Consider the following 12,029-nt stretch of genomic DNA (forward strand, 5'->3'; position numbering starts at 1 on the left):
AAAAGAGAGGGGGGGAAATGTGACACTATTTTATGCAGAGATCAGATTTTTGAGTCAGATGTTATAAACTGGTTATTTCTAAAATAGATGGTGGATGACAAAGTCTTAATATTTTAGTAAACATTGAAGGTACAGTATATTTGTGTAAAGCAGAACCATGAAACAATACTAACAACATCTGCATTTCTAGACTAATAATAATAATAACAACAATACACAACACAATGTTGTGGGGTTAGCACGGTCGCTATGTGCCTCAAGGGTACGAGTTTGATTCCCTCGCCGGGTCTGTGTGCATGGATGTTCTCCCTGTGCTTGGTGGGTTTCCTCCGGGTTCTCCGGTTTCCTCCGACAATCCAAAGACATGCAGATTTGGCTAATTGCCGTTCCTAAATTGCCCGTGTAGTGGGTGTATGTTTATGCCGCGCAATGGATTGGCATCCTGTCCAGACCCTGTACTCCGCCTTGTGCCCCAAGTCTCCTGGGAGACTCCTAGGCTCTAGGCCCTCCGCGACCCTGTATACAGGATAAGTGGTATAGAAGATGAATTGATTTATAATAATAATAAGACAGAGAAATTTTTCGCCTACTACAGGAAGTAATATCGTCTATCGACACTGTGGCAGTCATGCTAGATCAGGGCACATTTTGTACAGACCTGCTTAACAGTGAATCAGTGCCACATATACAGTGAGTGATGACTGATATACTGTAGTACTGCTTGCATCCACCTGCCTCCACGTCATCGAAGCGAGAGAGAGGTGAGTCACGCGTTTTTATTCCCCGTCCACACTGGCGTACGCTTCTGGCTCCTTTCCAAAGCTCCAGGACCACCATGTCACTTCCAGTCAGCTGCCTTCTCTCAACACACTGCTGTCCCTAATGACTCCTTTCAAGCCCTAGTTCATAAACCTGCGCGCGGTTAATCCGGATGACATCAAAATTACTTCCTTCGTGATGAGTCACAGTGATATTAGCTACGAGAGAGCTATTCAACAACTGGGTTAATATCTAGCCGGGAAGTACATAAAGGAAATATCGAAGATGTCTCGCTTTATACTTACTGCACAGAGCGATGACATGGCTGCTGTCTTCGTGTACGAATTTCTTGGTGACTGCCTCCTCCATAATCTGCTTCACCTGCATGAAACATGAAACAAAAAAAAATAAAGAACACGTATCATGGTTATGCCGTCCAAATGCGCAGGTGATGGTCCAGCTCTGTGCCCACCTGACGCCTGTGCCAAAAGAAATTAAGAGTTGCTAATTAGTCCTGATCGTAAAACAGCATGTGATTATAATTAGACAGTGTTTAATTGATAAGTTCCCCTGGGAATGGGGGAAGCTGTGACAAATGTAAATGGATCTTTCTGGTCTATTTCGACTGTCAGAAGAGTGCCAGGCACTCTAATTAATCACAGTTTCTTCCTGGAAGTTTTAGGCTTGAAGGAGAGAAAGTAATTACAGCATTGTAATAGGGTGGGATGTGGGTGTCTGCCTGGACTGTGCAAGTGAGCGTGACTGGAGTGGGAGCTGCGGCTGGGGGCGACAGGCAAGAAATATATTATATCTTAGTCTGTATATCTTCTGGCTGTAACCAGTTCAGCAGTTACATCAGATTAGAAAAAAATAGGACTAATTTTGGAATAACTTTAAATATTGTTTTGTTTTACAGACTGTCTATAAGCAGGGTTTCCTCAGGGTCCTCTGGTTTCCTCAACAGTCCAAAGACATGCGGATTAGGCTAATTGGTGTTCCCAAATTGCCAATAGTGTGTGAATGAGTGTTTGTAGTGTATGTGCCCTGTGATGGATTGGCACCCCACCCAGGATATACCCCACCTCATGCCCCAAGTCTCCTGGGATAGGCTCCAGGTCCTCCATGACCCTGTATACAGGATAAAGCGGTGCAGTTGACAAGTGAATGTGATCTTTTGTCACACTCTCAAAACAAGGACCTGTCTGGAGATTTCGACTGATATAACCAGTCTGGTGATATGGCCATGGGCAAAAAAAAAAAAAACACAGGTCCGATTTAGCCCAGAGTCATCTGGCCACAAATGCATGCAAGACATGCTTGTTGTCAAAACGTGTGGTTCTTCCATGGTTTTGCTGGGTGCCAGTAAAAAAAAAATGAAAAAAAATGCAGTCTTTAAAGACACCCACTTTAGTTTGAGTTCTTAAATAGACTCGTAAGGAGAAGGCTTAAGGAACACAGTAGGCTCTTGTGGAATCATGACGACAAGAGGCTCCTCACACTTTACATAAATGTCATAACAGGTTCATGATCCACAAAAAGATTGCTCCCTTCTAAAATTTTGGGAATAGGGAAATTTATAAGATCTGGTCATCATTCCCATAAGAGCTACTCACTGGAAGGCTCTGGAATTTAGGAGCATTTCCTAGATTGCAAGGTTGCAGCAGTTATTCTAGGGGAGGCACATGTGATCTGTGTTCTGTTGGAATATCAGATCTGTTCAGAGATGAAGCTGCCAAGGTATTGGACGGGGAGCCAATACATCGCAGGACACACACACTCATTCACACACTACAGGCAATTTGGGATGCTATTAGCCTAGTCTGCATGTCTTTGGACTCTTGGAGGAAACCGGAGAACCCGGAGGGAAACCCACCAAGCACAGCGAAAACAAGCAAAGTCCATGCGGGAATCGAACCTGGACCATGGAGATGCCAGGTTGCAAGGCTCAGGAATTTAGAAACATTGCCTAGATTGCTAGGTTGCAGCAGTTATTCTGTGTTCTGCTGGAATATCAGATCTGTTGAGAAAGGAAGCTGCCAAGGTATTCTTACCACTCCTGAAAACAGCAATGGAAACGAAGGCCCTTGTGGCCATCTTGAGGGCATAAATAGTCCAAGTAATCCCTGGCCAATTGTGTGTAATGTGGGAAGGAACAGCATTACATCCAGCAAGAGGCCATTTGTGTGCTAGAGCATCCTAATACTAGTGTGCTTTTTACCTTCATCGGGGAGAAATTCAATAAGCAATGAGTTGACTTGGTAATGGTGAAAAAGTCCATCCATGCCTTCCCAATCCTCTCTTAGATATAAAACATCAAGTCCAGCAACACACTGTTCCCAGATTGTAAAGGATGTAAGAAAGGCATTGCATCTGCCAGCAAGCTAGAGCCTTTTCTCCTATTGATAAAACGAGTACACATCTCCGTCTGTGACATTTGAAATCCAGCCATAGGCTGATAATCCACTTAGTAGCCCAAGGGAACTACTGCTACAGCGGTTTTCAACAATCCTTGCACCCTCAACAAGCCCCAGTACAGACCTTACTGGCCTAGATGGATATAATGGGCGAGCATAATAATGTCTGCCACATATTGGGAGAGCTTTTCCAATGAGCCCAGCTTAGCGATCGAACCATTATAGTTAACAGCACACGGTACAGTAAGGGAAACCTACTCAATCATCAACTAATGATAATTGCCCATAGGCTTACCAGTCAATCAGACAGCAAGCAGCTGGGAACTTCAGTTGAACCCAGGCCAGCGGTTCAAGCCAGCAGTTCAACTTCACTTAAGCTTATTGAAAGAGCACTGTATGATGAGGAAGAGTTGTTCAATGAGCAACACTTATTCACAGACAGTGGATGCGTACAATCAGGAAAATGATGCTAAGGTGATCAGAAGAAAGGAGACCAATTCCTGGGTTGCACCACCTCTAGTAAGTAGCCATTATAGAAGTGTATCGCTAGCATTGGCGGTCAAAGCTCTGATTTTGATTACAAGCTGTTATGCTTCATCAGGTGTAAACGATCTTACACATGACCAAAATGAGATAGATTTTTCGGCTGCTCTCGTCAAAGGGGACGCCACAGAGGATCATGTGATCCGCACACAACTTGGCACAGGTTTTACGCTGGATGCTCTTCCTAGTGCAACCGTCTTATTTTATCCAAGCACTAAATCAAGTGGCTGGGATTTTACATTAGGTGGGAACTGAACCCAGGCCTACCGCATGGCAGGAGAGAAACTTACCTCTACTGAGCCACCAATGCTATGCAAGAAGGTCTCCAGATTATTCTTACTACACCTGGTGGATAGGGTAAACGAGAACCACAGCTAATAAAAATACCTGAGAATGTCATAAACTCCTGTTATTCCAATGATTGTAGAGAAACTCTTATCACCAAAAGCTAGGGCATTTATTCAAATATTTTAAACATGCACTTGGTACTTGAGTGGCTGACACACACCCAATTATATTACACAGCTCTGACTGCATGGTTCAACAGGTTTAAACAGGGTGACAAAATGCAGACAGATAAGTGTAACGCACGCTTAATGATCGAGCTTGGAAGAGCCTCCTATTGAACCGGGATGAACAATATAGCACTAAATCACATTCTCCGGCTCGGCTGACAGCAGGAACAATGGCTTTAATGAAGTCATTTTTCATGGATTATTACAGCTAGAGGATAAAGGGGGCCCGTCAGGTGATGCGTACATGTTTTATAGACATATCGAAGCATCCCAGATGTTTCACTTGTCTACCGGGTGACTGCAGCCATGGCAGATGATAAAGCCTCGGTCCCTGACTGCGTTTAAATGGCTGTAATAGACTTATGATGAGCAGAAAATGGCTGTTGCAGAAAAAACCTGGGATTTTAGGATTTGAGAGCATGAAAACGAAGAATAGCCAAGGTACACAATGGAATGGAAACAGCAATTTACAAACACATGTTTTATTCGAAGAAAATTGTAGCGCCTAAGGGAATCGAGTTAACAGTCTGGGTATTACTATAGAATTCAATTTTATGCAGAAGGTACAGTATAGCACTGTGTGTGAGATACATTAGAAAAACCACATACAGTATGAAGAAAATCCAGAACAAAAAGAAATAAACATACCAATGTAGCTACTGTAAGAAGGGACAAAGTGTGATGGACTAGACGACTGGGTCAGAACAACTGCAAAACTGCAGGTCTTGTGGGATGTTCCTGGTCTGCAATGATCAGGAGATACCAAAAGTGGTGCAAGGAAGGAAAACTGGCGAACTGGCAAGCCTGGCCAAGGCTCACTGATGCAGATGGGGAGTGAAAGCTGGAACTGTAATCTGATCTAATAGAAGCGTAGTGGACTGTAGATCAAATTAATGAAAAGGTTAATTCTGGTTTTGATAGAAAGGTGTCAGAAGACACAGTGCATCACTGTTGTGGTGGCAAAATGGGGGACCTACTCAATATTGGCTGATCAGTGGGTGTATATTTTATGATTTTTTGGATGAATTATTTGTTGTTGTTTTCTTCTTTCCAAATGACAGACAAACAGTGTCAAAAAGCTTGACGGCATGGCCACTCCTAGCACCTAGCAGGGTGTTCCCATATGCACCATACTCATCTGGGGTGTTTCCCTGGCCTCGTGCCCAGAATCTATGAGATAGGCTGCTGCCTCCTGCACAGGTTAAGGTGGTTCCTCAAAATGACTGAATGAATAAATGAATGAATCCGAATTACTCATATTTTTCTGAGTAAAAGGTTGCTGACCACTACTGGAGAGATCCCTCCCTCATTACAGCACAGCAAATTAGAACGAAAGTTGTTCCGACAGTCATCATAAAAGGTAATATATGGCACGCTGGTTTAGTGGTTTTCACCGTCGCCTTGCACGTCCAGGGTCTGGGATCGATTCCCACCTCGGGGTCTGTGTGCATGGAGATTGCATGCTCTCCCCGTGCTTAGTGGGTTTCCTCCAGATGCTCCGTTTTCCTTCCAATGTCCAAAGACATGCAGATTAGCCTAATTGGCGTTCCCAAATTGCCTGTAGTATATAAACACAATGTGCATATTTATACATAGAAATATAAGTTCACGTTTATGGGTGCAAAACTTAACAGAAATAGAACGATGCTCAGCGCTATAATGCTGCATGAGCACAAAGCGCAGACGACTAAGAGTAACGATTATAGTGTAATAGAAACTGTTTCGGCGTGGAGAAAGCCTCCTCGCACAATCATCCTCTCGCTGCAAGCTGCAGCTGTATAAATGGTGAATTGATGCAGTTAAACTTCTGTGGTCGTGGCTGATGCTTTCAGTTCCTAGGCAACAAGGAGGCCGCTAAGTGCAGCTGATAGTGACAGAGGTCTGAGGTGTAACACAAAGAGGGCTGGGAGAAGAGGATTGACTCCCAGCATTAAGAGATGCTCCCAATCCACTAAACATTTCCAGATTTGAAAGTATGCTTTCTTCGTTGATCTACTGATCTCATGCTGCACTGATGGAACGGACACAAATGGTGGCTAAATTATCCGAATGCATTCAGGGATACTGACTCAATTACCGCGCCGACGAAGAAATCAATATCCGTTTTTCCCGTGAAAAGCGTAAGGACGAGCATTCAAATGTGTGTGTGGAACTGATGAGAATCATTTTAAAACGTTCGATAAACCACGACGGGTATAATAAAGACTAGTCCTCCGATACGACTGCAGCTCGACTCGCTCCAAAAGGCGGAAAGCTGTGAGAGATGGATGTACGAAACCTTTCGAAAACTTCATTAACAGGATGACGTTAAAAATTCATTTCCTCATTAACTCCAGCCACCGCACCACTCTTGAGGGTAGAGACTGAACAGAGAACATCAGTCTGTGTCTCTTGGAAAAGAGCAAAAGACGTGGGTTTTTCGGTCAAAACGGTCGTCCAGGGTGACGAGGCTGATGAACGAGTTTTATCCCATCATCAATAATCGTTTGGATCCTTTATACTTACTCCTATAGATTTATTAACCCCAATTTGAGTTCAAGTGCCGTTGTAGCAGTTATAGTGCAGATTTATAACCCAGTAAAGACAGGTTTCATTTTTGGTACTGCTAGCCAGACACAAACCCAATGGACTGCAGATTTAATTATTCGTTCGTCAATCTACCCATCAGTCTACACGTATTATTTGCACATCCAGGGTCCAGGTTCAATTCCCTTATGTCTGGGGGGGTTTGCATGTTCTTCTCATGATTGGTGAGTTTCCTAGGGGTGCACTGGTTTCCTCCCACAGTCCAAAGACATACAGATTAAGCTAACTGGCGTTCCAATGATCCCCATTAGCCTCCATTGTCCCCAGTCAGACTTTAAAGGTTCCTAGATATATGAATGGATGGATGCTTCCAAATAATAATATATGTGGGAGTGATTATACAAAAAAAATTGATGAATTTGTATGCTGTTAAAAAAAAAAACATGTTCTTCAAACTTATTTCATACTTTGTTTCACTTTTATCTTACTTATTAGTATCTTCTAAACTATATGGCTTCAAGGTTTGTAAAAATTTGACCATTAAACCCATAATGTGCTTTTTTTTCTTTTTTTTCTTTTCTTTCTTTTTTTTTTATAAACATCCATTCCTGATTTATGCTGCTGTCATAAATAAATCCCCAGTCTTCTGGAAATGGCATCCTACTAGATTTCTGGAGTGTGGCTGTGGGGATTTGCTCATTCAGCCAGAGCATTAGAGAAGTCAGGCACCGATGTCTTGCGAGGAGCTCTGGGGTGCAGTCAGCATTGCAGTTCATCCCAAAGGCGTTCAGTGGAGTAACGGTCAGGTTTTGGTATACGCCACTTGATTTCTAACAAAACCAACCTTGGCAAGACCACATGTCCACATGGACCTCATTTTGTGCACAGCGGCACTGTCATGATGGAACAAGTTTGGGTCCTTTAGATCAAGTGATGGGAAATTGTTATTCTATATAATTTTAACGTTGGCAACACTTTTAGAGAAAGCCCACATATGCGCTGGTTTGTTATGGTTTCACATTTTTCAAGCTTTCATTTACATTTCTAAAACATTTATCTCAGTCTCTACTGATAGTTGTTTTTATTCTTGTCACAGTTGAGCTCCTATTCTACAACATGGGATATAGGCTTGGAAGACACCTTGGACAGGCTGCCAGTCCACTGCAGGACACCATGCGCACACATTCACACACTCATTCACACCTAGGTGCAATCATAGGCAGTCAGCTCAGTGATTTGTTTTTGGCACGTGGGAGGTAAGCCTAACGAAACCCACATGGATAGGGTAAGAAGATGCACAGAAGCTTGGCACGAACAGTAACTCAATCTCAGGATCAGGATTAGACCTTGGCACCCGCCGTGCACTCGTTCCAGAGCTTTCGCAGTTTAAATTTAGTTTTGGAGTGAGCATCGATAACTACCAGAAAAACAAATGCATGTTATGATGAACAGCTTTTTTTCAAAAATATGGACAAATTATGTTTTGAAATTGTAATCTGGAAACCTGGAAAAACGAGGAAAGACAAAAAGAAACGGGACTAAGAGTTACGCATGAAATCAAATCCAAGAGTCTGCTCTTATTTATTTGAGATGTCCAGTAGGTTGAATGCATTAACTTAAGTCCACGGCTTAAGTCTAAAGTCTATTGTTCCAGTGTTGTTTCTGTTCATCCTGTATACACGTACAACTACAAATACAGTAATGACTCACAAGGATAGTGGAAATGAAGCTGCATGCCAGATGGTGCTACATCTGAGAAATTACATTCATTTAAAACAGCCAGTTATTTAAACAGTGTAGATCTGGAGCGACGGTCATAATGTTTATGCATTCATGCGTAGATATGATATATAAAGAAAAAAAAACAGAGTGCATGATGCAAATCATTTCCTTGTGCAATATTCAACAGGTTCAACGCGCAGACTTAGCCACCATCATTAAACATTAACTGTAACAATAACAATGACAGGTTGTGCTGGTAATCCAATAAGGTCGGAATGAAATATAATCCTAGAGAAATCGATTTTTTTTTTTTATCTTTTAGGAAAAGTGTGTAATTCAGTGTGCATTCATTTTTCCCCCTCTAAAACTGAGTGATGATGATGATGATCATCATCATCATCATCAGGAGGGGCGTGAACAGGAACCTGGACATCACATCATTCAGCAGGTTACAGGAGAATCGACTTGATTCATTGTATCAACATCAAAGTTCCCCCAACATCAAAGCACCAAACTCACGAGCCTTTGCAATTGTGCATTGATCATGTCATGCATAAATATATTTATATAAATATACACCAGCCTTCCATGTTTCTCATTCACATATCTCTCTCTCTCTCACACACACACACACACTCACCTCCCGTTTCACGTTCCACAGCAATTTTTCTTTAAATTCTTCCTCCGTCGATGAACCCATCGCCCCGACACCCAGCGCACAGCATAAACCGATTTCACACACTCACAGCGCGGGTTAAACGCTCCGCCGTCTCTCCGCTCCTGCAGTTTTTTATTTTATTTTTTATTTATTTTTGATCTCACACGAGCGCGTATTGTGGCTGTTGAGCGCTGACGCATCCGAGAATCGCGTTAACGCGCCGCGGAGCCATCTTCCGTACTGCCGCTGTGACGTCACCCAGACGAACACGCCCCCTCCCGGGCCTGGCTGACCAATCGCGTTAATCAGCGCGCGGCCTGCGCTGCTCCGCCATGTATTTTTGGATCCGTGTCTTGTTTAAATACTGAAGTGGACAGGATCCACTGAGCGCACTTTTTATAGCCTCTCAGCTAGATGACGTTAAAGCGACAGAGAGGAGATGTGGGTGATGCCTTCCCTCTCTCTCTCTCTCCCTCTCTCTGTCCTCTTGTATGGAAGTCTAAGGGAAGTCAAGACATATTGTACCCAAGCCCTTATTATTATTATTATTATTATTATTCATTCTTGCTTCATAATAAAAATCATTTTTTTTCATAATTCATCATACAGCATTTTTTAAAGCAAGGTATAATTTACATTCACCCTCACCAGCCACTTCATAGGGTTAACACTACGGCTTCGCACCTCCATGGTCCGGGTTCGATTCGCACCTCGCGGTCTTCAAGTTGTGTCCGCGCTTGCTGGGTTTCCTCCCACAGTCCACAGTCATGCACATTATTCCCTAATTGCCCATAGTGTGTGTGAGTAATCCTGTGATGGATTGGCACTTAGTCTAGGGTCCAATTCAATTCACTCACTCACTCATCGTCATTACCGCTTTATCCTGTATTCAGGGTCAAAGGGATCTGGAGCCTATCCCAGGAGACTTAGACCACGAGGGACACTCATACACCCATTCACACCATACGGGCAATTTGGGAACGCCAATTAGCCTAACCTGCATATCTTTGGACTGTGGGAGGAAACCAGGGCGTCCCTGCATACAAAAAAGGGAAGGGTTCAATTCAATTCAGTTTAATTCAATTCAAATTTTATTCGTCACATACACAGTCATACACAGGACGATATGCAGTGAAATGCTTAGACGACCGCCCGTGACCTTAAAATACACTGTTATTAGGAAATAAATATGAAAAAGAAAATATAAGTAAATTTAACTAAGAAAGAATAAAATATTTGTACAATACAAATTACTAAATATACAATATATGAAAAATATAAGAAAAATATAAGGAAAATAAGAAAAACCTAGCTGTACAATATAGAAAATATAGAATTATTGACTTTTTGTATGGGATGATGTACATAAATAGAAATGCCCAGGGGGTGTGTAAATATCCCTAAAAGAATTTAAAGTGAATTTGTGCATTAGGGATGTCCATGTATGTGCAGGTGTGCAGTGCCCACTCGTGCCCTGTCTCCTGAGATAGGCTCCAGGCCCCCCTGTGACCTGAAACAGACAATTAATAAGTAAGTGAGTAAAATCAAAGGTATAATCAAGATTCTCCCTCACCAGCCGCTTCATTAGGTTAGCACTATAGCCATGCACATCCAGGGTTGAGGGTTCGATTTCTGCCTCAGAGTTTGCATGAACTCCCTATGCTTTCTGTCTTTTCTTCCCAATGTTGCTTGTACCGTAGCATTCCTAAATGGCTCGTAGTGTGTTGTGTGTGTGTCATGATGGATTCCCCCCCCCCCCTCCAGCGTATTCCCCCACCTCGTGCCCAGTCTCCTGGGATAGGCTCCAGGCCCACTGCAACCCTGTATACAAAATAAAGCAGTATAGATGATGAGTGTACAGGGTCTGTGTTCGATTCCTGCCTCGGGGTCTGCATCTTCTCACCCACTCCTTGCTGGGTTTCCTTCCACAGTCCATAGAATTTTGCCCATAGCGCATGAATGAGCATGGATGAATTAATTAATTGAATTGGCACTCCATCTAGGGTGTACCCCGCCTCGTGCCCTGAGTCTCCTGGCACAGGCTTCAGGCCCCGCTTGACTCTGTATACAGGTTAATGCGGCATAGATGAAGATTGAGAGAGTAAATTGCTCTTCACATGACAAATAAAGTACACCTCCAGGATCGAGGGTTTGATTCCCATCTCTGGTCTGTGTGCTTGGGGAATTTTCTAACACAGTAAAAAGACATACATTCCCCATAGAGTAAGTGAGTGCTCTGTGATAGATTGGCACCCTGTCCAGGGTGTCCCCGCCCCCGCATGCCTAAAGGCTACAGAACCCCTGTGACCTTGTACAGGATAAGTGGTATAGAAGATGAATGAAACATATTTTACGGTGCATGCGGAGTGTGTGCTTTCAGAGCTCAAATCCCAAAATTGTCAATCCGCCCCTGCTGGTGACTTGACCCTCAACTGCTCAGTTTTATAAATGAGATGAATGAATAGGGATGACTGCCAAACTCATTTATTTAAAAATTAATAATAAAAACTGCCTCATCTTCTTTCATTCTACAACTGTCAGTAAACTGCGTCTACTACACCTCCAGGTTCCTGTTTTTGGGTCAAGTCTGTGTAACCATTTTTATATTCACCTCAGTTGTAACTGTTGAGCTTAGTTGTCAGCTTTCTAACCCGAAGGCTAGGAGTTCAAATCCCAGCAGCACAGCAAAAGCCCTTACCATCAATTTCTCGGTTGTATAAAAGAGATACATTTAAATCTGATTAAGGGTGTCTACTAAATGCCATAAATGTATAGAAATCACAGCTCTGTAATGCTTTTCAGTTCATCCTAGTTGTAAAGAGTGGTTATTTGAATGACCATTGATGTCCTGTACATATTTTCCCAACACAGTAAAGAACCTCACACAATTCA

The 12,029-nt window shown here is 42.8% G+C and overlaps 1 protein-coding gene across 4 annotated transcripts in view; it reads right to left on the bottom strand.

Annotated features, from left to right (window-relative positions):
• Positions 1 to 9,220, bottom strand: part of sgsm2 (small G protein signaling modulator 2) — a 55,119-nt gene extending 45,899 nt beyond the window's left edge. For all 4 annotated transcript variants that reach the window (XM_053508001.1, XM_053507999.1, XM_053508000.1 and 1 more), the window contains exons 1-2: positions 9,120 to 9,220; positions 1,065 to 1,140 (exon numbers count right to left, since the gene is read on the bottom strand). In XM_053508001.1, coding sequence (XP_053363976.1) covers positions 1,065 to 1,140; positions 9,120 to 9,179 — 136 coding nt within the window. In that variant the 5' untranslated portion in view covers positions 9,180 to 9,220. The remainder of the gene's footprint in view (positions 1 to 1,064; positions 1,141 to 9,119) is intronic.
• Positions 9,221 to 12,029: the final 2,809 nt, after the last annotated feature.

This window comes from Clarias gariepinus, chromosome 11 (genome assembly GCF_024256425.1).
Source record: "Clarias gariepinus isolate MV-2021 ecotype Netherlands chromosome 11, CGAR_prim_01v2, whole genome shotgun sequence".
Lineage (NCBI taxonomy): Eukaryota > Metazoa > Chordata > Actinopteri > Siluriformes > Clariidae > Clarias > Clarias gariepinus.